Below are 22,453 nucleotides of genomic sequence, written 5' to 3'. Positions count from 1 at the left end.
AGAATTGTGAAACAATACAAGACACTGTGGAAAAAATAGTTGTTGAAGCAAGTTGCCTGTCACGATCATGTGGCATTCACAGTGATCTATACAAGACTGTTTCTATGCTGGCAAAAATGATAGCCAAACCATTTTTTATTTATAGGACATTTATAACTTGGGTTCAACATTTAGCATTATTTTGTGAGGAGTATGTGTTTGTACTGGAATATGAGATCTGAGGTTGACAATATAGATGCACAGTACACAAAGACTACATATGTTGAATGGATTCCTACCAGTGTATAAAATAGTCAATTGTTCCCTTTTCAATTGTAGTTTCATCTACTGGACAGGCTGATTTATATTGAGTGTTTGCTAATTTCATATTTCTCTTTCAGCCAGCATACATTCTCAATGCATGTCAGCCAAATGTCAATTGGTACTGCATGTATTTATCAGTCCTGTATCCCCCAATTTTAATGATTTTTTCACACCCCTTGGGAGTGAGGGCAAATTATAATAGATGCCACCAATGGAAGTTTCAATAAACCATCATAACTTCATCATTTAAGAAAACTGTTCCTTGTGTTTGTCCCACTCCCTTTTCAAAATGTATGCGCATGGCATTTCGGGTTCTTGGCTTTTCAATTTTGAAGGGGGTGGGGGTCTTCAGAAAGGCTTCTTCAGAAAGGCAGCATTCATTTTTACAAAGAGGTTTTTCAAATAATTACCCCTTAAAATGTGAAAAAGTGGTGGGTAGCCGTGTTAGTCAGATAATAGCCAAAAAAACCCGAATGTAGCACTTTAATGACTAACTAAAGAAAAATTTGTGCATAAGCTTTCGTAGCAACAACTACTTCATCAGATGCAATGAAGAAAACAACTTCAACCAAGGTTTATATACAGTCTAGTACAATCTAAACAAAGGATGGTAACAAGTCAGTGCTGTAGTGTGACAAAAAGCCACGATCTCTATTGAGCCAGTGTGAATAACCAATACAGTGATCAATAACAAGAACATTACCAACTTATCTCTGTGGGCATTGTTAGATTGTGGGTAATGAGCACATGTACTCACCTTGTTAACACAAGACAGCGGACCTGATAATCAGAGATCTTTCTCTTAGCTTCAATGTTAAGTTCATATCCTGGATGGACTTCAATCTCAGATGCATCAAACAATGGTGGTCTGGGTCTGGATGCATACTGGGTGTAGACATCTCCTATTGAGTCTCTAGACAAGAGTGACTGTGGTCGTAATACCGTGGACTCAGCATCTACAAGTGACATCAGGGACATGGTTGAGGTACTGGGCTCTGAGGTTTCATTCAGACAGATCTTGGACCCACGTCGAGTCTCATCCCGGAGTTCCCGGCTGTAGCGGTACTGCTTGGACTTTGACGTTGTTGTCCCTAGGGTGAGCTTCCCAAACACAGATTGGACCTTCTCCATGGTTTTGGAGCTTCGGGGGGACAGCTCTTCTTCTTGCCGTTCCACAGAGGTGGAGGATTTCTGGCGGGCCTGCCACATCTTACGCAGTGCACGGGGGTTGTTGTGACCCTTACGGCTGCCCTTGCGGAGCTTTCGCACAGCCTTGGGCCCAGCCTTAGGCTTATGCTCATCATCGCTGCTGGTGATGGTCCCAGGCATGTCTTGTACCTTGGCAAGATGAGGCAGATGTGATCTGGTACTGGTATCAGTGTCACTACCAGGCTGAGACTCTGGCAACCCTTTGGACGATACCACGACAACGAACTCCTTCAATGTTTGAGAGGAGGTGTTCTGTGGTTTCACATCATCTTCATCATCACTCACAACATCATCTCCAACAGCCTCAGCTCTCTCAGCCTCAGGTCCTTCTTTTGCTGCCTCATTATTCAAGTCTTTATCTGATTCTTCAGAATTCTCCATTTGGTTATGGTCTCCATTTTCCAGAGTTAAACAAGATTCTGGCCCAACAACTTTGACAGTTGTGTAGATGGTTAAGTGGCCATCAGCTGTGCCCACCCACAGGGTGTTTTTATAGGTAAGAAGTGAGGTGATCTTGGACTTGGCAAGGCTTTCATGGGGCTGGGGGAAAACATAGGAGAGATAGGAAAACAAATCAAGAGAACCACAAGATGGTTAAGAAAAAATATAACATTGACAGGGATTTATGTACATCACGATGGCATCATCATGTGACTTTTTCAGCATTTCTCATAAACAAAACATGCTCAATTCAAAAGTCATTTTATTAACATGGACAAAGTTGTGTCACGTTGGGTAACATCAACAAAAAAGCATTTATACATACACATATACATTTTCAAAGTCCTATATCAAGAGAAATACCAACCCTGATTGGGTTGAACTTCATCTACATGTTCATAATAAGGGAATAAATGTGTGCTCCGGAGGTTTTTATCACTCGTTTAATACCGCTTAGAGTCTGGGTGCTGATAATTACCCGAGCCGGAGGCGAGGGTAATTATCAGCACCCAGACTCTAAGCGGTATTAACCAGAGTGATAAATACCGACCGAGCACATATTTATTCCCATTCATACATACCTTATCCGTAAAAAAAAAATCAAATAATTCGTTCAAAAATCCCGGTTTTGTTCAACAAGTTCACTTCTTGCTTTTTGAAACATCCCTCTAGCAAAATAATGGAGTGTTCAGCTGGCAAGTAAGATGTAAACAACCCTTTTATGGAGATTGACGCGCGCGTAGCATGTTCTGCGCGATGTCACGCAGAACGCACCTGGGGCGTTGCGTTTTGAACTTAGAACTATAAAATTCTGACTCGCTTGTAGTGTTGCGCATGCCTACGTGAGGATTGTGAACGTTCAACCAATGAAACGGTAAGAGGCACTGGATTTTTAGGAGTCCACATTTTATGTGACACTGAAAAAGTGTTTAAGACCAGCTAGCCATGTCTTTATCATCCGTTTAAGACCGGCCACGTGACGGGCTCTCGACCAATAGGAATAGCTAAACTGTCTGAGGTATTTATGAATAGGCTGTTATATGTTAACTAATCTTATGTTTTAAAGCTTTGTCTACCTTTAAATTATAGCTGGCAAACAAATCATACTAAATTCAAAACTGTGTTTGTGTCATAGAACATAAAGATGTGAACAGATGTTATCATGAAATTATCATTTTTTTTATCTTTTATTTTCTTATTGTTGTAATCAAATTTATTTCCAAATTGAAATCTAGGCTAGAGACTAAATAAAACAGTGTTTTGTTATCACTTGGTAATACTGAGCAAATTCATTCCAAAATTTAACGTATGTACACTTCACAAAACTATGATCGTAAGTATCAATCTCGTTAATACATAAACAACATAGCGGACTATTTACAATTTTCCATTTATATAATAAGTTTTAAGTTGGTGGTATACGGTGTAGAAATTTGTAATTAAATTTTCTTAACTTAGCTTCTTTTATATCGATAGTTTTTTTGTTTCCACACAGAATTCCACTGTATTTCTTCATTTGTGACTAACTGGCGTTTTACTTTTTTCATCAATTAAAACCTTGTATATTTCTTAAGTTGTAATATTTTCTAAACTGCTAAAGGCACCATCAAAGGGAGTTTTGTTTTTATTATTTGCTAGGATTATTAACCATTCTTCTAGCATAGCCACCTTTAATGTATATATTTCTGCTAACCAGTTATGTTTCTTAACTAGTTTGTCTCTTATGTAACTTAGTAGACAGTTCACCATTTTCAGTCAGAAGGTCATTAAGGCCAAAAAAAAAAGTCTCCGGTTTCTGGTATGCGCGCGCGTCGCCGTAGCCATGCGTGTCAGCAAAATGAAAAAGTTTTTTTCAATGAAAGATGATGTCTCAAAACCGCCAAACTCACTGGTTTGACAGGAATCCTGCTGCTGCACAATTTTCACGTGTTTTTAGATGGGGTTCGATCGAGAATAAGCTTTATGTGGCCTCTCTTGGCTCCCATATATTTGCACTAAGTTTAGTCGGGCACCATTTGCAGTCATCAGCCGACATTTGAAGAAAAAAAAGGTAAAAAAAAAAAAAAAGCCACTTCGCTGCACCACTTTTGGGCAAGATCCATGCCAGAAACTGGAAACTTTTTTATTTGGCCTAACGTAAATGATGTTGGATTTGATCCAGTTGCTTGTTTTTTATACTTAATGTAATTATTACCCCACAGTATTTGTGCTTTTATATCAGTTGGCTGTAAATTTATGTTTACTTACAATCTTTGTTGAGTTCAGTTCCTGCCAACAGAATATTAACTCTTTATAAAATTGTGGAAGGTTTCATGTAATACGAGAACAGCACTCTGCTTTTTTAAAATTCATATTGAGGACTGAAAGGATTTTTCATTTGCCCATCTTTTTGTTTAACAATTTCAATATCCAGTTACATTCCAGTGCTATATTATGAGATTGGAAGTCGGTTAGGTTAAGACCGCCTTCGTTTCAATTGACCTATCGCCGTTTGCGAGTTAGCAACGCCCCTTAGACAACCCTATGGAGTTTTTGTGCACTAATTTTTGTTTGTCTCAGATTTTGCGCATTCTGCTTCTGTTTGTATATCATGTAATTGGACAATATTTCACAAGCTGCGTTGACACGATTCTACCGCAATAGGTCAATTGCAAATCATTGTTTTCATTGGAATTTTGTCTTTTTTGCCCTTTCGGATAAAAGGAAACATTAAGTTATCTGTTTTCGAAACATACTTTTGTGGGGTTGGAAAAACAGATACTAAAACGGTAAATATTGGTATTGCCAGACTTTTACAATTGTTACTCTTCCTGGTAATGTCAGATGCCTTCTTTTCCATTGATTAATTAAGTTCGCACAATTTATCACCTTTTCTTCCCAAATTAATTCATAACATTCATTCATATTATTTCCAAAATAGACGCCTAATGTTTTAATTGGTTCCTGCTGCCAATTTACAATTTCTTAAAAGTTTTGCTCCAGATCTATGTTATCAATAATTATTCCTTATGTTTTGCGGACATCAAGTTTGGTCCCGCAATTTTTCCAAAATTTGTCACAATATTGATGGCATTTGTAATTGATTGCACAATCAGATAAAAAAGAGTTGTATCATCTGCGTACATCGAAATATGCAAATCTTTTTGGTTGGTTAATTTAATCCCATTAATTTCTTGGTTCATTCTTATTCTATTTGCAAGAACTTCTGCAATGATAAGGAATAACAATGCAGAGAGAGAACACCCTTGCCTTAGGCCTCGATTCAAAGTGAACAATTGAGACATATGGCCCTCGTTAATTATTGTACTTTGAATATTTGTTTACATTGTTTGGAACCACTTTATAAAACTATCTCCAAAATTGAATTTTATAAGCGTTTTGAATAGAGAGTACAGTGTCAAAAGGCTTTTATAGTCCAAGAAGAGAACTGCCGTATTTTTTCCTTTATTTTACATCCTTTGATGTAACTGGACTGATCTTCTTGACTGATGTTTCCTATTACACTTGATAAACAATTTGCTAAGGCTTTGGCAGCTGTTTTGTAATCAATGTTTAAAAGACTAATAGGTCGCCAGTTTTTTAAATTGGTTCAATCGCCTTTCTTTTACAAAAGTGAAATTAAAGCATGGTGTTAAGATATAGGGAGTTCTCCTTCTTTATAACTTCTATTCATTGAACCTGTGAAGAGGAATTAATTTTTTTCCACAAAAACTTGATAAAATTCTACGGTTAGACCATCTACACCTGGGCTTTTTTAATTTTTTAATGCTTTGGTATATTCTGCTTCAGTGAGTAATGAAATCATCATGTTACCGTACATAACATTTAATACAAGGTCTGATAGTCATTTAACTTGTACATAGAGTATGATGCTAAAATGCAACATACTTGTGCAGCACTGTGCTTTTCCAGGAGCTTGCATCAGGCGAAAAGCAAAGGGCACCCTCTTGTAAAAGCACAACGTTTTTTTCTTCTGCAGTTGATTACAGAAACTTCCCATAAATAATCAGATCTCATCAGCCTTTGATATCCCTTGTTTTATTCAAGTTATATCATGTCTGAATTTTCAGAGGAACCCTTGACTCAGGTCCAGAAATCAGACTTTAGTAAAAGGAGCATTGGAAAGACTTTTACAATTTTTCAGAAGGTAGGTCCAAGTAATGTTTACGTTAGATATGACCTGAATCCCTTGGGGTTTAATGCACAGTTCTGGATTGAGAGGTTCTGTCGAGACTCTTTGTAAACAATGCCCAAGGACTTGTGTACAAATAACTTCCTATTCTCTGGTGTTACCTTGGTGAAGATTGGCGTTTGGTCTGTGGAGGTATCGTGAAGTAGAACACACTGCAGCTGCTCTTCATCCCACAACATTGCAATAGCTGAGCCACGGACAGTAACCCAGACCCCATGATCACCGAGGTACAGCCCAGAGATGTGGATATCAGGACTCTTGGAAATCTCAAAACCATCCTTGGCATTCAAAGAACTGAAATCAATCAATTAAGCATTTTCAATTTGGAGAAAAAGATGTTAGATTTGTAGAAACCATGTAGATATATCTTTTTTATGACTCTGTCAGTCTTCACAGATTGAAAGTGAAGACTGAGGTAGCATACTGTTTAAAATGCCGAGTTACCAAACTCGTTCTTCTTAGAACCACACAAAGTCACAAAAGAGATATATCTACACAGCGCCACCAAAAACCTAACATGTATTGACTTCCCACCCTACTAGCGTTCAAGTCTTAGGCTGAATCCGAATCAACTGTCTAGAGCTAGGTCTAGGTCAACGCCCATTGAAAATACGCGGGGACGCGCTGACAATAGACGTAGCCGTAGCTCTGGAAGCCCGTTTCGGACACGGCCTTACTCAACTTTGAGCAAGTTCTGTTACATGATAAGGTAAACCATAGTTGGATTGTCTTGACTAGAATGCATGGTGGTTGGACTACGCTGACTGACTATTTGGAACTGACACCCAGAGGGATGGTTGCATGGCTGGTTCCAGGGGCGGATCCAGGTATTTTTGCATGGGGGAATTTTCATCAGCAAAAAATTCTGAAAATGTAGACAGGGTTTTTTCTCCAGACACTTGGTCTCCGTAAAATCAAAAACTGGGGGGGGGGGGATGCTGTTTAATAGGGGATGCTGTTCAAGTCTGACGAATATTAACACTAGATTACAGAATGGTGTACAAATGCCCCCTTTCTAAGCTGCCTCTGTCTGTATTTTGAACAGGTGGACATGATACCTGTATAATTTTTTGGGGGGTGTCAAAGCAGGGGGGGGGGGGGTTCGCATTTTCTAGGAAGTTCTATGGGAAATTTTTTTTTTGACAGAGCTGGGGGTTTTATTTTTTACATATTATTTTCACACATGGGAAACAACACATGCCACACTGCATGACAGACACACACATCATACGCAAGTGCATGCATGTGTCAGACATTTGTCTGAAAATGAACCATGGTTGTGACTGGTCAAAGCATCATGGACTGGTCTATTATTGGGTCAGACACTGCCGTCAAGAGTTTCAGCACAAAGACTATGCATTGTGCACACTGACTTGTTGAGGATGCTGACAGCGTTACCACAGGCACACCATATCTTGTCCAGCTTAGGGAGGTAGAGAACGCTGCGTATTGGGCTGGCACCGATGGCGTGATAGAAGACATCCCGGGGACTGGCATGGCTCACACCCTACAAGTTACCAACACAAATGTCATGGCACAAAATCAGAAAGTCTTATCCTAGAGTTGCTCATCCTGTGCTCTTTAACAAATTGACTTTTTCTGCTTACAACTGTTTAATGTCTATGTTACATTTTAAAGTATGTTTCTTCTTTTTGTCATTTAGAGTCTGCAACCTTCAGAAAAAGACTTTTATTTTGGGTTGCTAACATAGCACAAGATCAGCGTCAATTATTTTCGGGCTGGTAATAATTTAGTTCTGCAAAACACTTATTCAGAGAGCACATTTTTTTCAATCAATGTCCCAATTAAAATTGAACAATTTGTATTTACAAATAGTGATTAAAAAAACAAGTATTTGTCAAGGTGAAGCTTGGGAAGAGCAACAAGACTTTCTAACTCAAAGGAAATGGCTACAAATAACCGAATCCCATTTTCACCATGTATTTTAACTTCCACAGGAAATCCAACAATATTTTTACTCAAGAGGACAGATGGGGGGGGGGGGGGGGGGGGTTCTGATTTGTTTATTACTTCGGTTGGGGGGGGGAGAGATCCAAAATCTAAACTGCAACATTATTGAAGAAAATTGTGCATTACGTTTTTTGTTTGGGGAGAGGCAGGGGATGGACATTTCTGGTTAAATTCTATGAAATCTCTGGGATAAATACTTGAAGATTGTGTAAACCCTGTAACTTCCATTTAAAACATTACAAAATGAATTTCTCTTGAAATTATTGTTGCTACACAAAACATTTCAAGTATGTGTTCTTTAACACAAATCTCAGCGATGGCTGATTACTAAAAAAAAAATGACTACATCACAGATATTGCAGGCATGTTTTAATCATAATTTGGACTTACCTCAATAACAGCCAGTGTTCCATCTGCTAATCCAATGTATACATTCCTTGTTTGTGGATTGTAGACGATACTTAGAGGAGTGTCTCGTAACCTCTCAAACCAAAGCTCCTCCCTAAACAAAAATCAAATGCCATCAACAAAACTCTGCACAAATGTGCTAATCATCATGGTCACTTATCATTGACCTTTAGTCAATACATGTACCGGTACATGGTGCAACAAACAATTGCAGCAGGAATTGATCCTACCGTACCAGTGCTCTATCAACTGAGCTATTCACAGCAATGTTTGCAATGCTCCCAATCTGTCAATGTCTTTGCTCATGGGCACCAGTCAGGAGACATTAATAAATCGAATTTTGGCAGAGATCGTGCTTCAAGTCACAATGCTTGCAACATTCCTGAAAAGTAAGCAATAACACATGAAGCTAAGATAATCATCCTCAGGGCCCTGTATCCTCCGAGATTCTAGGCCAGATTTGGCAAGATTTTGGTGGACTGCAGACTGAACAAAAAAGTCTTAACAGGGTCTTAATGAGCAAATACTGCATAGCACGAGATTTTTAAGGATAAATACTTTTAACCAAACATACACAGTGAAAGGGATTATAATCAGGTTTCAAACAAATTATTAAAAATCAGCATAAATTTTGTTCATGAATTTCAAAATAAATCCAAGAACATGTAGTACACATTAAATTTATAGAAACATTACTCATCATAGAATTCTTTGGAGATATTTCCTGCCTATTCAATTATTCTTTTCAAGGTGTATCACATTTCTAGGACTATTCCATGACTGGATTTTTATCCTATGTTGTTTCTTTTTTCGTCTCTATGTGGGAGCCCCTGATAAGTCAATAGTTTAGCAACACAACTATATATACTTACTGAGTTCCGATACTGAATGCATACAAGAAATTTGAGACCGTTCCCAATAGTGCCATGTCAATGCCAGCCATGGTTAAACACACAATGCGGTTGTCCAACTAAACACAGAAGAAAAAACAATGAATGTGCGTTGATATCCACTAATTCCATCAGTTTGGCCAAATAATGTATTTATGATTTCACAGTACTGATTTATTTTTAGAAGACCCCCAGTTTTCAGCCGACCTGCCTGAGAATCCAGGCAGCACTGGATGTACAGTTTCGGACAATCCAGTGACTTTTCCATTAATCCTATGCACAAAATCCACACATTTTACTCATATTATGGTAGTGACAAATATTTGAATATTCAAAATATATGACCGATCATCCAAGATACAAAAATTTGTATTTTGTATTTGTTATTTTGTATATTGAAACCCTTTCTTTGTTTCTAATTTATTGCATTCTGGCAGTAGTCATCAATGAACATAATAAGCTCTTATAATGATTCCATACTAGTGCCATAATACAACTGACTCAGCCCTCAACTCATACAAGCTTATACAGTAACTTGTACCCTTATTCCATAGTTCTGTTTGATGCATTTGCCAATATCAACTCGTCCAACCCAACCCTGCCTCAACTCTCCACGGCAGACTAGTAAGTGACCTGCAAAGATAATGACAAAGCAAGGACTTTAATATGAGGAGTTGTTGACTAACTGTCCTTGAGAGTCCATTGCAGGCACTGTACATGGAATTGAACTACTCAAAAGGCAAATACAGGATGTATTGCATGCACGCGCTGCTTGGCTGCATGAATAGCACAGATTGTACACAACTAATTATCATATGGATGTGTGCAGACCCTATTATCTTTGCCTGAGAGGAACACACCCAAATATGAGCGCACGATGGAAATGATTCTGTCAATAGCATTAACGGAGCTCTTTCACATATAATGTGCATTTCTGGGCTCTAAACCACATTTTCAACACGAGAATAGCTTCAGTATCATTAAAAAGTAGAATATACATGTAATACTCCACAAGACTACATCTTGAAAATGTGCAGATTTTGTGTCCAAGCGCATAATGAAATTTTGGATAACATTTGGTACTCAGAAATTGTAATCTGTCAATATTTTTGTCAAGGTCTCTTCTGCGTATATGGGTAAGGTCTTCATATTCAAAAGTCATTGATATTGTATCCAACTATGGCAGATTTGATGTCTTCCAATGAGTTTATCAACATCTTCCTCCTAGACCGTAGGAAGGCTGCATGGAAGGTGGAATCATGCTCATACCTGAGTAGCACTCCACTGCACAATCCATCTTCAGATCCTGTACAAGACCGTCTTCCCCTTCACTTTGGAAGATGGGTGTGGCCGGCGCGAGACCTTCCTGTCTCTCAAACTCCTCCCTGGCTTTCTCCTGCTGCTCATAGACAGCTCGCAGGATGTTTATGTAGTGCTGCTGCTTTTGCTGGATCCAGGCCAAGGATGGGAAATTGTCGTTGCTGTCTCTAACAATCTACAAGGAATAAATGCACACACACACAAAGTTTTATGATGATAGTGATTGCTGAATGATATTTTGAGAAACTTGATGAAAATTTTTAGAGTACACCAATAAATAATGTAATGACACAGTCCCTGTATATGAAGACCTTAGTTGCAAAAGGGCTTATATCCATTTATATCAAAAATTAGTTTGAACCTGCAATGGTTAGGGTTTGACTAGGGCTACCAGGTAAAATAATCAATCTGTTCCAAAAGGGGTTTTCATACCACAGTAAAATCAGACTTTTGCCATGTAAAAGAACATAAATCCAATACAGTTTTTTGCATTTTTCTCTAAATTTGTCAAATATCTCGTAAGCCCTTTTGCAACTAAACTCTTCATATACAAAAAATGATTTGAAAGTAATGCTCATCAGGTCCTTCAAGCTAACTTCAGAAAAGTCTTAGATTCACGTCTTATTACATGAACCCAACTTCTGTTCTCTGTTCTCTGACTGTCAGTCATTGTTTTTGTTATGTGAAGGTGATAGTGATGTATTTCCTTGCTCATCACATTCATTTAATTATTTATGTTCAGGAGAAGGTAGAAATGGGTTCCTGGCTGCCCTGACCTGCAAATTTAAGTTGCAAAAGCACAAAGAAGAGGCCCATGAAAACTCTGCTGTCAGTGCTAATGGCACAACGGTACAGGATGAAGACCCAGACAACAGAACATTGACTGTAAGTAGGTACATGTACCATAAATGAACAATGTTTTATCCCCAGAATCCAAGGTATTGGCTCCTGCATCTTCCCTCATTATTACGAGATGTATGAAGCTTCACCGCTTTGCGGGCACATTTTCGATTCACAGATGACCACACACATATTCACACACCGTCATGTTTTACTATACTTCTGGGACCCTTACTGTTCCCATCTTTTGTTGCCATAAGGTTTGTACACAAAAAGCTTTTGAGGATTGGGCCAAGGGTCATTGAGGTTATTGGCAATGTCCCAAGTCCTCAGTCATATTTAAATGATAACAGGATCAACCTTACGGATGGGGTTTAAGGGGTACTTGCATTGTTCCCCTTTATCCCTGTTCTTTACAATTTCTCTTGTGGGGTATGGTCAGACAAAGACCAACATTTAGGGTACTATTGTTCCCTTTGTGTGAGTACCCCACTAGTACCCTCTTGTAAAAACACAGTACAGCAGTGATTATAATATGAAACTCAGTCCAAAAAGTTGACGTAAAGCTGTGCATTATAGCACAGCACAAAATGTGTTTACCATTTCCCAGTAGTAGGGTTGTGCGGTTAGCAATGTCATAGGCCCTGTATGTAAGTCCCTTGTTTTGCCATGTGCTTTTTAGGTATACATGGGCCACAAAAGTGAATCCTTTTCTGTCTGTCTAAAATGGACCAAGCTTCACTTTTTCTAGATAAGACATTTTAAATGAGTTCACAGAAATACACATGCACATCAGAGAGTAACCAGACTCCAACCAGTCTCAAACATCATCATTAAACATAGTGTTAAATACTGGCCAAGCACAAATTTATTCCCATTTATAAATAACTTTTCGGTCAAAAAATCAAAACTTTTCGGTCCAAAAGTCAAAACAATGCAAAAATTATAAATTTCCAACGATTTGGTTCAACAAGTTTACTTGATGTTTTTTTAAACACCCCTCTTGCTATATTATGGTATGTCCATGTCATAAACACCTCCTTATATGGAGATTGGCGCTGCGTGATGTGGCGCAGAATGCAGCTGTATCGGTGTACTATGAATTAAGAATGACTATGAAATACTGACTCACTGGTTGTATTGCGCATGCCTACGTGAGTATTGTGAGCGTTCAAATAATAAAACGGTAACTAAAAAGCACCGGATTTCATAGGATTTCAAATTTCATGTGACACTCGAAAACTGTTTTAAGACCAGAAAACCGGCCACGTGACAGGCTCTCGACCATTAGGAATGGGTAAACTGTCTTGGGTATTTATGAATATGACATGAAATGATGCTATTATAAGATGGAATTTTGCGTCGGGGTGATATAAATCAAATTAGGTTTTGCCCTTCATGAAATGATGCTAGAATAGGGTAGTCTGAAAAGTCCAAAAGAAAAATATGGAATGTTTATGGGTACAGGGGGAGGGGGTTGGAAACACAATGCCAGGCATACGGGGGGGGGGGGGGGTCTAAAAAGTACTGCATGTACAGCCCCATTTGTCATAGGTTAATGCCTCAAATTAGTTCTAGCAATAATATACATGTACTCCAATCAGCGCTTCCTTATGTGTTTCTTATTGCAGGGGTGACATTGGGATAAAATAAAGACTCCAAGAGATCTTTTAATCATCCTGAAATAAGCAAACAATTTCATCCCTAGTATTGACAACTTGTAGAAAATATTAAAAATTTACATGCAATACAGTACTGTTTCCATCAAACTTTTTGAATTGTAGTACATGAAAAATTTTGGAAAGAAAATTTGAACAAAACTGGAATTCCAATTAAAATAGAAAGTGGTACATGCATCTCTGCCTAAAAGAGCCAGATATGAGCCAGAATCTCTCCAGCCGCTACAGCTACTTTTTTGGCCATATCACTACACCGCCATTTATTTTTGGTTGAGTCTCAGCAAATGTTTTGCTATATGTCTTGTGCATGCTTTGATCCTAATTAAACCTTTTGGTTGCCCAATAAAATATTTTGGTTGTCCCGGGACATCGGACAACCGATTTTGCGAGCCCTGCCGTTGATAGACACAACATACGATCCCAGGGTATACGTGTCGAGTGCAGTATGGCACCAACTTGCGGGGACACTTTGTGCATCCTCGGCCCCAATATGCGTGTAGGTCGCTACCAATTAAAAACTTGAATTATCTGTTCTGGGCTTTCTATGCAATGTATGGTAATCGTTACCAGAATTGGACGGAACAGTCTGATTGGTTGAGAATCAGGACAATTATGAATGTTACACTTTACAGTTGATACATATTTGTACGGTGCTGTGTGTGGTTGAATGCAATACAATATGGAATGAATCCCATTCCTCAAGGAGTCAAAAGCTCATTCCTGGGCCGTTTGGTATTCCATCATATTATTTTCTTATTTGGAAAACAACAATTTGGCATTTATATTTAATAATTTATTATAACTATAGCACTGATTTTAATGTTCTAATGAAAATCTTACGGAAAAAGAGACAGCTGTACACTGATCAAGAGAAAGATATCCCCACTCTAATCAAGGATGCTTCCTCAGCAGTACAGGTGAGCTATCATTAGCCTATCTCTATGGAAACGTAATGCACGCGCAATTCGCTGGGCGCATACATGAATACACGTCCAAATTCTTATTAGTCAAGTCGTCAGACATGTCGTGGCCAGCAAACAATAACCACGATACACAGCACCGTGGTAGTACATACTGGGTGTGTTGACAGACAATACAAAACTGTCTAGCAACTTGTCATCAAGTCTGTGCCAAACAACATCCCTGGAAATCATCAAGAGAAAAATGAAATCATATTTACTTCACTAACTATTTCACTTATAGCCTGGATCATGACTATTGCAATAGTGTGAATTGTTTGTTACACTATTTGTTTGTTTTCTGTAGTAGCCTTGATTGATTTTTCGGATAAAAGCGCTATGATATAAAGTCAATATTATTTTTATTCCAGAAACCATAATTTAGGACATCAATCTGAGTCAAACCAAAGCAGCAGTTTTAATGAACTGAGGTTAATTGCCACAAATACAATGCTCCAGAGAGACAAACATTGTCAACTAAAAAAGTTAATCTATCGTATGCAACCATTAACTCATCACGAGAAACCGAAAGAAGAAACGTCTTTCCTTCCCAGATCCTTCAAAATCAAACAGAAAGGTTGGAAATATTGTCTAGAATTTGGGAAGGTACAGGGTAGCCACTATTACACTTCATGTGGCTCAATACCTATACAAAGTGAAAGTAAAGATCTTGCAGTAGGATTCCAATTCCAACAAGAGAGAGATTTGGAGAATGCAGGAAGATTCCTAGAAAAACTGACGGACTTCATTTCAATTCTTATAAAGAAACACATTTTATATGAAATTAGAAACAAAATCTCTAGGTCTTACATCGACAATGGCTTGAATATCCTGCGTTAGCTTAGCCATGGACTTGGTGTCTTTCAGTATCGCTAAGATGTCTTTCTTCTGTAACAATGATGTCTCATGGTACTGAAGCAATGCGATGGAGAACTGGAAAAGGACCCGTAGGCCATCAAACAGGAAACAATCCCAGATACGGAGCAGCATCTGTAGAAAAAGATATGGCCAATTACAAATGAAATGTACAATTTATCAATCATAAGGAAGATTAAGTGAAATTTCATTAATAGAAATTTGGGTCAGTGAAAAAAATATTCTCAGAAATGTGAAATTGGATTGGAAAAGATTATTTTCTAATTATAAAATTGAATTGAATTTGAAGCGAGTGGGGTTTGAACCTGCGACCTCCAGGACACCGTACTGATGTGTTATCGCATGAGCTATCCAGCCCTATGTTGGTGGTTCCCCAATTCAATGTCTTTGTTCAATGGGTGTTGTCAGAAGCAACATGCAGCCAGAGATCACGCCCAAAGTCATGATGCTAGCAACATTAGCAATGCTGCAAACCTGGGAAATAGCAAACAGGGATCACGCAGAGAGGATACCGCTTTCTATCACAAAATGTCATACTCTCTCTGAGTGACACCCTTTTTGTTGATACAAAATGTGATCACTCCTCTGATGCACAAAACTACAATCATGCTTACCGTGAACGGGACAACGTCAAAGAATATAGCCAGGAACCAGTTCAGTGTGAATGAACACATCTCAATGCCTATATCATCCAGATGGGCATGGAGTCGGGGTAGTCTCAATTCCAGGATGTCCTTCAGAATATTCTGGTCGGCCTGTGCACCAATCAGACTACTGTCAAAGTAGTTGGCTGGAAAGTAAGACTCAACTACAGCAACCATGCACCTGAGCAAGAAACACACAAACACCAACTTAAGTATAAAGAGCAAATTGATCACTGTAAGCATGATAAAAAGCTCCTACATGTAAATGCATGCAAGACACTATGTCCTAATAAGGGCCATCAACAGAGGGCAGAGTGTATTGCATTTTTATTGACCTAAGCAAAAACAAAACGCTGTCTTTTAAGTTTGCTACGACTTCACACTTTCTGTCAGGTACATTTTGTAAAATTTAGCATGGTGTTTTTCAGAAAATGCGACAGGGTAAGGGTTAATTAAACAAAATAACCGTCCTGTGTTTAGAGTCTGGAAAAACAATTCCTGATCTATTTGGAAATTTGCTTATTGCCATCATCCAAAGGGGCTGGTGACAGCTTTTCTATTTTACCAAAAATATTGTTGAACCTAGGCTAAAATGTCCAATGAGAACTAAAAAAATGTAGCTGTCACCAACGCCTGTGGAAAGGGCAGTTGGAGTGTGCAAAGCTGGCAATATCTTTACCAGCAGAAGGGGGCACATTTAGTATCATCGTGACGCTTCTAACACATGTGAGGCGTTCTGGCAAAATGAGACGGAACTGGGCACAGGCCATTGTAGAGAAAATGCAAAATAACCAATCAGGGTAAGTTTTTTGATTTTCAGATGTTATGATATTTGTAATCTTTGATATGTCTAGTACACATATCTTAGGAAGATAATATAAAAATCGTGGAATAAAAGTGATTTAAGGATAAATAATTGGAATCTTCCATTTTCAAGGCCAAAAAACTCAAAACCATAAGGCCTTTTTCTCAGTATTTTACGTTTTTGACATGTTGATGAATGCAACTTTAAACAGCCATAACCTGCCAATGAAATGTCCAAATGAAGTGCAACATATACTGTAAGGAGAACTTTATTTTCTTTCCCGATACCCACCAACCCTCATTTCTATTAAACTCTGTCCAGTTCTGTCTCATTTTATCAGAACGCCTCACATATGACGTGATTGGGCAATAAAGCAATTCTCTTTTTACCAGAAAGCCATTTCCACATCCATGAAGAGCAGACAAGTTCCTGCAATGAAGTTCATGCCTTGACAGTAACCCACCTTGGGGTTGTGAACACAAAACGCCTCTAGTATCTGTCGTAACTGCTTTACCTATTAGGTCAAAGGTCAAGGAGTCAAAGGTGGAAGTCAGTTACCACTACAACAATTGTTCCTGCTTATTTCATTAAAGTGTTCTATGGCAAGTATTGGGGTTTTGGCTGTCCAGTACTTACATTTTGGAAAAAATCTACCACTATGCCACACTTTAGACTGTAAACTTACAAACAAATCTGAGCATGTGATTACTGTACAATCAGAGGCATCACAGTAATGACAAGAAGGATCAAGCCCACTTTTGTTTAGAGTAACCGTCATGGGACAGTTATTATGCACACTCGCTTTGTTTCAGCCATTACTAGAACACTTCAGAGTGTATGGTGCTCATGTGCTTCAATTGGCCTATGGAAAGACCCTATAATTCCATTGAAGAGCAAATCCAGATATAACAAGATGAAAAGAGGTTGCTTGATTCTTACCCCCTCGGCATCCTTGCTATTGAAGTAGATATTGTGGGGCATGGTACGTAGAAGATCCAGATCTATCTGTCTCCTGTATTTATCCACTGAGGAGGAGGTCCCAATGCGATTACACAGCCACTGAAAATAATCCTCACTCTGCAAAAAAGACAAACAATTCACCAAATTCATACCGTAGATATATGAAATGTAGTTTGATATTTTGAAATTGGGCAATATTACAACACCGGATGGGTACCAGACAACCTACTAAAGGTGAGGGCGGAATAAAGGTCATCCGATAAAAACGTCTATTTATCTGAACACCAGTTTTCATCGGTTGCTATGTGATATCATCCAGCACTCCAGACTCAAAAACCAGTGAGTTCAAGACATAAGTCTGGGAGCTAGATAAGTCAATGTAAAAACTTCTGTATGTCCGCGCCTACCTATATAGATTCCGTGCAAGAACAGCAGACCATGCTGTGTGGCCACTCACGCGAGATCCAATTTGTTGGTCATGTACCTCATGCAAGCACATGGTTTGTTCACATATGGCACAGAATACGACCACCATATTTTTTATCTCAATGAGCACACCCACCCATAACATTAACATCTTTGTGTAGGCGTCTGGAGCAAGGCAACCGTAGCACTCAAATGCCTCAGTCTCAAGCTTTTTTAAAAGTTGAACAAAGAAACTGACTTGAGCGGGGTTTAAACCTGAGACCTAGGGATTGTCAATCCAGTGTTCTATCAGCTGGGCTATCCATACCTATTTTTGTGCCCCAATTTTGGAGCAGCCAATCTAGCGGCAATCTAGAGGTCGCAGGTTCAAACCCTGCTCCAGTCAATTTCTTCGTTCAACTTTGACCAATTTGATATTATGCACCTAGTTTCCCTTTGCAGTTTATGTTAAAAGGGGGTTTTATAAGGTACAAAGGACAAGGCACTAAATACTCCATGAAATTCCTTTATCGGGCAGGTTTTTAGTTTTCAAAGAAGAAAGGATGTTTGTGCTGGAGGGCTGTTTAAGGCCGAGGCATTACTTGCAAGGAACCTCCTCAAAATTGAACTCAACTCAAAATTGTGCAGCGTGGGTATTCAAACTATACGGTAGCATGAAATTTGTTCCAAGTTGGATTTGCACTTGTCACGACATCAAGCCTCTCGTAAAGTCCTAGACTCCAGTGATGTAGTTCAGACTTTATCATCAAGGAACATCACATATCAGTGAAGTCCACCACAAACGAGTAAAGACTCTCAATGCTTTGACTTTCAGCATACAAATCAATTGAGTTGTTTTAATGTTGAAGTAGGATTCAAAACTATCATTTATTGGGACAATGAATCTCTAAAAGGTCTTAAAAGGTTAGGTTAAAGAAGGTTAAAGTGCAATTATGGCTCAGAAACAAACACCTTTTTATATGAAAATGAATGTTGACCTAAAAGATTTCTGACTTATTTTGTTGTGAGAAATTTCAATGATTTGTGGTTTTTTAGTCTAGAAAGGTCTCATGAAGGGTTTTTCAGTCCTAAGTCCAACAAAAAAACAACGAATGCTGAAGAATTAGGGGAAGAAAAGGCTAATCACATCAGTGATTACACTAAGGCACATAACATTGTTATATCATGTGCTTGGATACTGTAATTTCATTGGTCTAGAACAGCCACATGTCTGGGTCTATAAAAACACATGTCACACAACTATATACATTTTACGTGGAGATCAGAGATATCGCACTGTTCATTGCGCACCTTGCGCGAGTGTATGGAACCTGCCGGTGCGCTAGCTTCTCCAAATGAGAACTGCAATGTCAACTACTCAGTCTCATGTCTGGCAGGACATCCACAATTTCACTTTATCAAAGGTTATATCGCAGTAGCTTCATTTATTTCTCACACAAAGTAAGTTACAACCACTTATCTTTTTGACTTATTGTCATGATATAACAATACAATCGTTGACTGCTGTGATATGGGATACGCCGTTTTTAACCCCCTCGGGGTACATAGCACCCCACAGGTGTTACAAACATCATATCCCACATCACAGCAGTCAACAAGTGTTAAATGTCTCACTTTCTCAGCTTTGAGTTGCTTGACTTGTTGCAGGACAAGGTAGGACCAGATCTCACTGCGGTAGTCCGTTGGTATCCCATCATACACCAGTTCTCTCAGGTCATCCTGTTTGCAATCAACAACAAAAGATTTTCATTATTAGCATTAACAACTTCACTTGCACAGCTTAGCAATGTACAATTGTTGTCTACTATCATGTGGCACATGGCATTTTGAACACTTTCAGGGAAACCTGTATGTGTACCGTATCAGGACAGCTAACAATTGTTCTGATATGCCATGATTATGGACTCACTGCATCATTAGTGGCCAGACATTGGTGATCATTCGTATGAGCTCAGTAGAAGGGCTACATTGCTTGCATGCCCAGGGTTTGTGTGGGTATGCCTTAAAGCACAAAAAACTTGGACAATTTATTTACGGAAGGACAAGATAATAATTCTTTTTTGAAACCAAAGGCTAAGACATATGCATCGATATTAACACACATAACACTGGGGGTACATAACCTACAACGTATATATATGTATAGTAGTGTGTTGTGTAGCAATGGGAAGGATGATATCAAGATCTGTTTGGACCATCAAGATGGTACTGAAATGGTGCACTCCGTAAGTCCATCGAGTGGTCATACATTAACTTATGCAACATTGTACATGAGTTGTACATACACAAAATGAATTTCTCAATATAATACATTTTATAATAAAGGGTAAAAGTGTAGTTCTGGAATTTGATTCAGACCTGTTTGATGGCAGAGACGTGTCCAATAATGCTCACATATTCCTCCCATTTCTTGCTAAGCTCAGTCGATTTCTATGCAATGCGACAATAAAAAACAAACAACAAAGGCTGACATCAAAGAGCAGCTATATCAAATACATGTACTTGCTGAACAAAAAGAACAGGTTCAGAGCCAGAATGCCATGCTATCGGAGCTGTCTGTGACACATTCTCAGCTAATTGTTGTTTAGCACATAAATTTGCTGAGCGCTAGTTTCTGCTTATTGCAGCTTTATGAATTGGTCCCAGATTGGGCTCAGCATTTTGCCAATAAGCATTTTGGTATCTCGATGAAGTAGTCCAGGTCAAAGGTCATTTGGGATAAAATTGCTGACGTGTGTGTTACACAATGTTATGTGAACGCCAATTCTGCTTGTAATTAACATGTGAGCGTCGTGGCCCATCTCCCTGTGTGTTCATGCACCTTCAATGAGTGTTTGATTACCCTGAATGACCTGTGACCCATATCATTGCACCAATGCACAGTGGAAATACCAAACTAGCCTATTTCTAAAAGGTCACACAATTTCAAAATAAAGTTTGTAGACTCCTATAGCAACCACGATTAGAAACCATCATTGAGGTCGTAGAACGCTCATACATTTGTATGCCAGGGTTTCCTATCACTTCATGAAAACAAAATTCCTGATGAATTTCATTGATATTTCCCCGAGAAATTTCCAAAATTCCATGAGAAATATTGTCACTTTAACAAGGTTGCTGAGAAGTCAAGAGGCTGTTGCAGCAAAGCAACTAATATTCACTCTGCGTAAACACCCATCATAGCCAGTTAGTCAATGGACACAACTTGGACACAGCACCGTCGCAAGATTCACATACTCTAAACAGGCACAACCCTTCCCTTCTGGCTCACCGTCACATGCCCTTACTTTGCCCTGATTATTTGGTGTTTTTCCTACATTCCTTAGTTTTCCCTGGCTGCAAAACTCATTTTCAAGGTTTTATCTGAGTTCCGAAGTTGCTGGGAACCCTGTGTATGTCTCAAACATTCTGAAAATGGAAGTGTGCATTTATCATCGCTATGCTATAAAGAAGAAAGGGTGTATGTGTTTGGCTGCTCAGTGGTCGTCAGGCGGCAAAACTGCCTTTGACCGCAAAGTGCCCCCCCCCCCTCTCAGAGTGCACCTGTTTTCAACAGCTGTAGTGTGAGAAAGGTCTGAAATTGATAACATTACACCAGCAATAACAATGTCATGCATTACATGCTTCAATACAGCCTTAGAGAAACACAATGATTAAAGCTATAGTCCATCATTTGTAATTAGTGCATTTTGTTCGTTTGAAGCAACAAAAGTGTTCAAAATCTAATGAAGGATACTGAGCAACTAACCTGATGAAGTTTCAGCTAAGCTTCAGCTGTACATTCCGAGAAAAGCAGCATTCTAAGATCTCAATTTCAAATCAAAAGTTACTGAATCATGTTTTGAATTGTTTTGAATTGCAGCTATACGTGGCGTCGCGCACTGATCCGACGAATTATAACAACCGCGCGCGCGTGTGCGTCGTTCCAATACTTGTGCGCGCTGCGCTGAATAACAAAACGAACTACTAATTTAAATTTTCCTACGGTGCTTCTTAAGAATCACCGTTGGAAATGCCTTCCCAGAAAGAATAATTTCACAGGGAGTTTAGTTCCCTTACTATCTTTCAACCAAGTTTGTTTTTCAACAGTAATTACGCCAGTTACTTTTCGGATGGCTGCAAATGATGGACTATAGCTTTAAAGGGTTCACAGGTGTCAGGTTACCCTTGAAGATGCAATGAGATGATCCTGCAGTATCTGGCAGAGATAATGGAATAGTAACGGCTGGTTGTTGATTGGATGCTGAAAACCGTAGATATCTGTATGTCCCTCCATCATCACGATTCTGTAAATACAATATGTGACATGTGTGGATTGACAGCTAGTTTTCCAGTTCATCCTAGGAAGTTGTTACATGTTGTCTTATTAGACTGTCAATTATAGTTGTCATTTGAATCCTAATTAAGGAGTGACACTTATGTTATATGTCTTATTTGTCTAAATGTTTTTGTTTTTTTAAATTGAAAAAAAGTTTAGCCCTTTTTTCCAAACATTTTAACCAAATCCCAAATTTAAAAATTGAACAATTT

The 22,453-nt window shown here is 38.7% G+C and overlaps 1 protein-coding gene across 1 annotated transcript in view; it reads right to left on the bottom strand.

Annotated features, from left to right (window-relative positions):
* LOC119720876 overlaps positions 1-22,209 on the bottom strand; it is a gene marked incomplete at its 5' end in the record, with an annotated part of 30,354 nt that extends 8,145 nt beyond the window's left edge. The window contains 14 exon segments of the mRNA XM_038190743.1: positions 1,061-2,052; positions 6,247-6,439; positions 7,519-7,652; positions 8,507-8,618; positions 9,397-9,494; positions 9,956-10,047; positions 10,684-10,909; positions 15,023-15,202; positions 15,703-15,913; positions 16,927-17,051; positions 17,477-17,614; positions 19,538-19,642; positions 20,282-20,353; positions 22,089-22,209. Coding sequence (XP_038046671.1) covers positions 1,061-2,052; positions 6,247-6,439; positions 7,519-7,652; positions 8,507-8,618; positions 9,397-9,494; positions 9,956-10,047; positions 10,684-10,909; positions 15,023-15,202; positions 15,703-15,913; positions 16,927-17,051; positions 17,477-17,614; positions 19,538-19,642; positions 20,282-20,353; positions 22,089-22,209 — 2,799 coding nt within the window.
* Between the last annotated feature and the right edge of the window lie 244 nt (positions 22,210-22,453).

Source organism: Patiria miniata, unplaced genomic scaffold (assembly GCF_015706575.1).
Source record: "Patiria miniata isolate m_02_andy unplaced genomic scaffold, ASM1570657v1 HiC_scaffold_9, whole genome shotgun sequence".
Lineage (NCBI taxonomy): Eukaryota > Metazoa > Echinodermata > Asteroidea > Valvatida > Asterinidae > Patiria > Patiria miniata.
The sequence above is the reverse complement of the archived record's forward strand: the minus strand, read 5'-3'. Positions and strand labels throughout refer to the sequence as shown.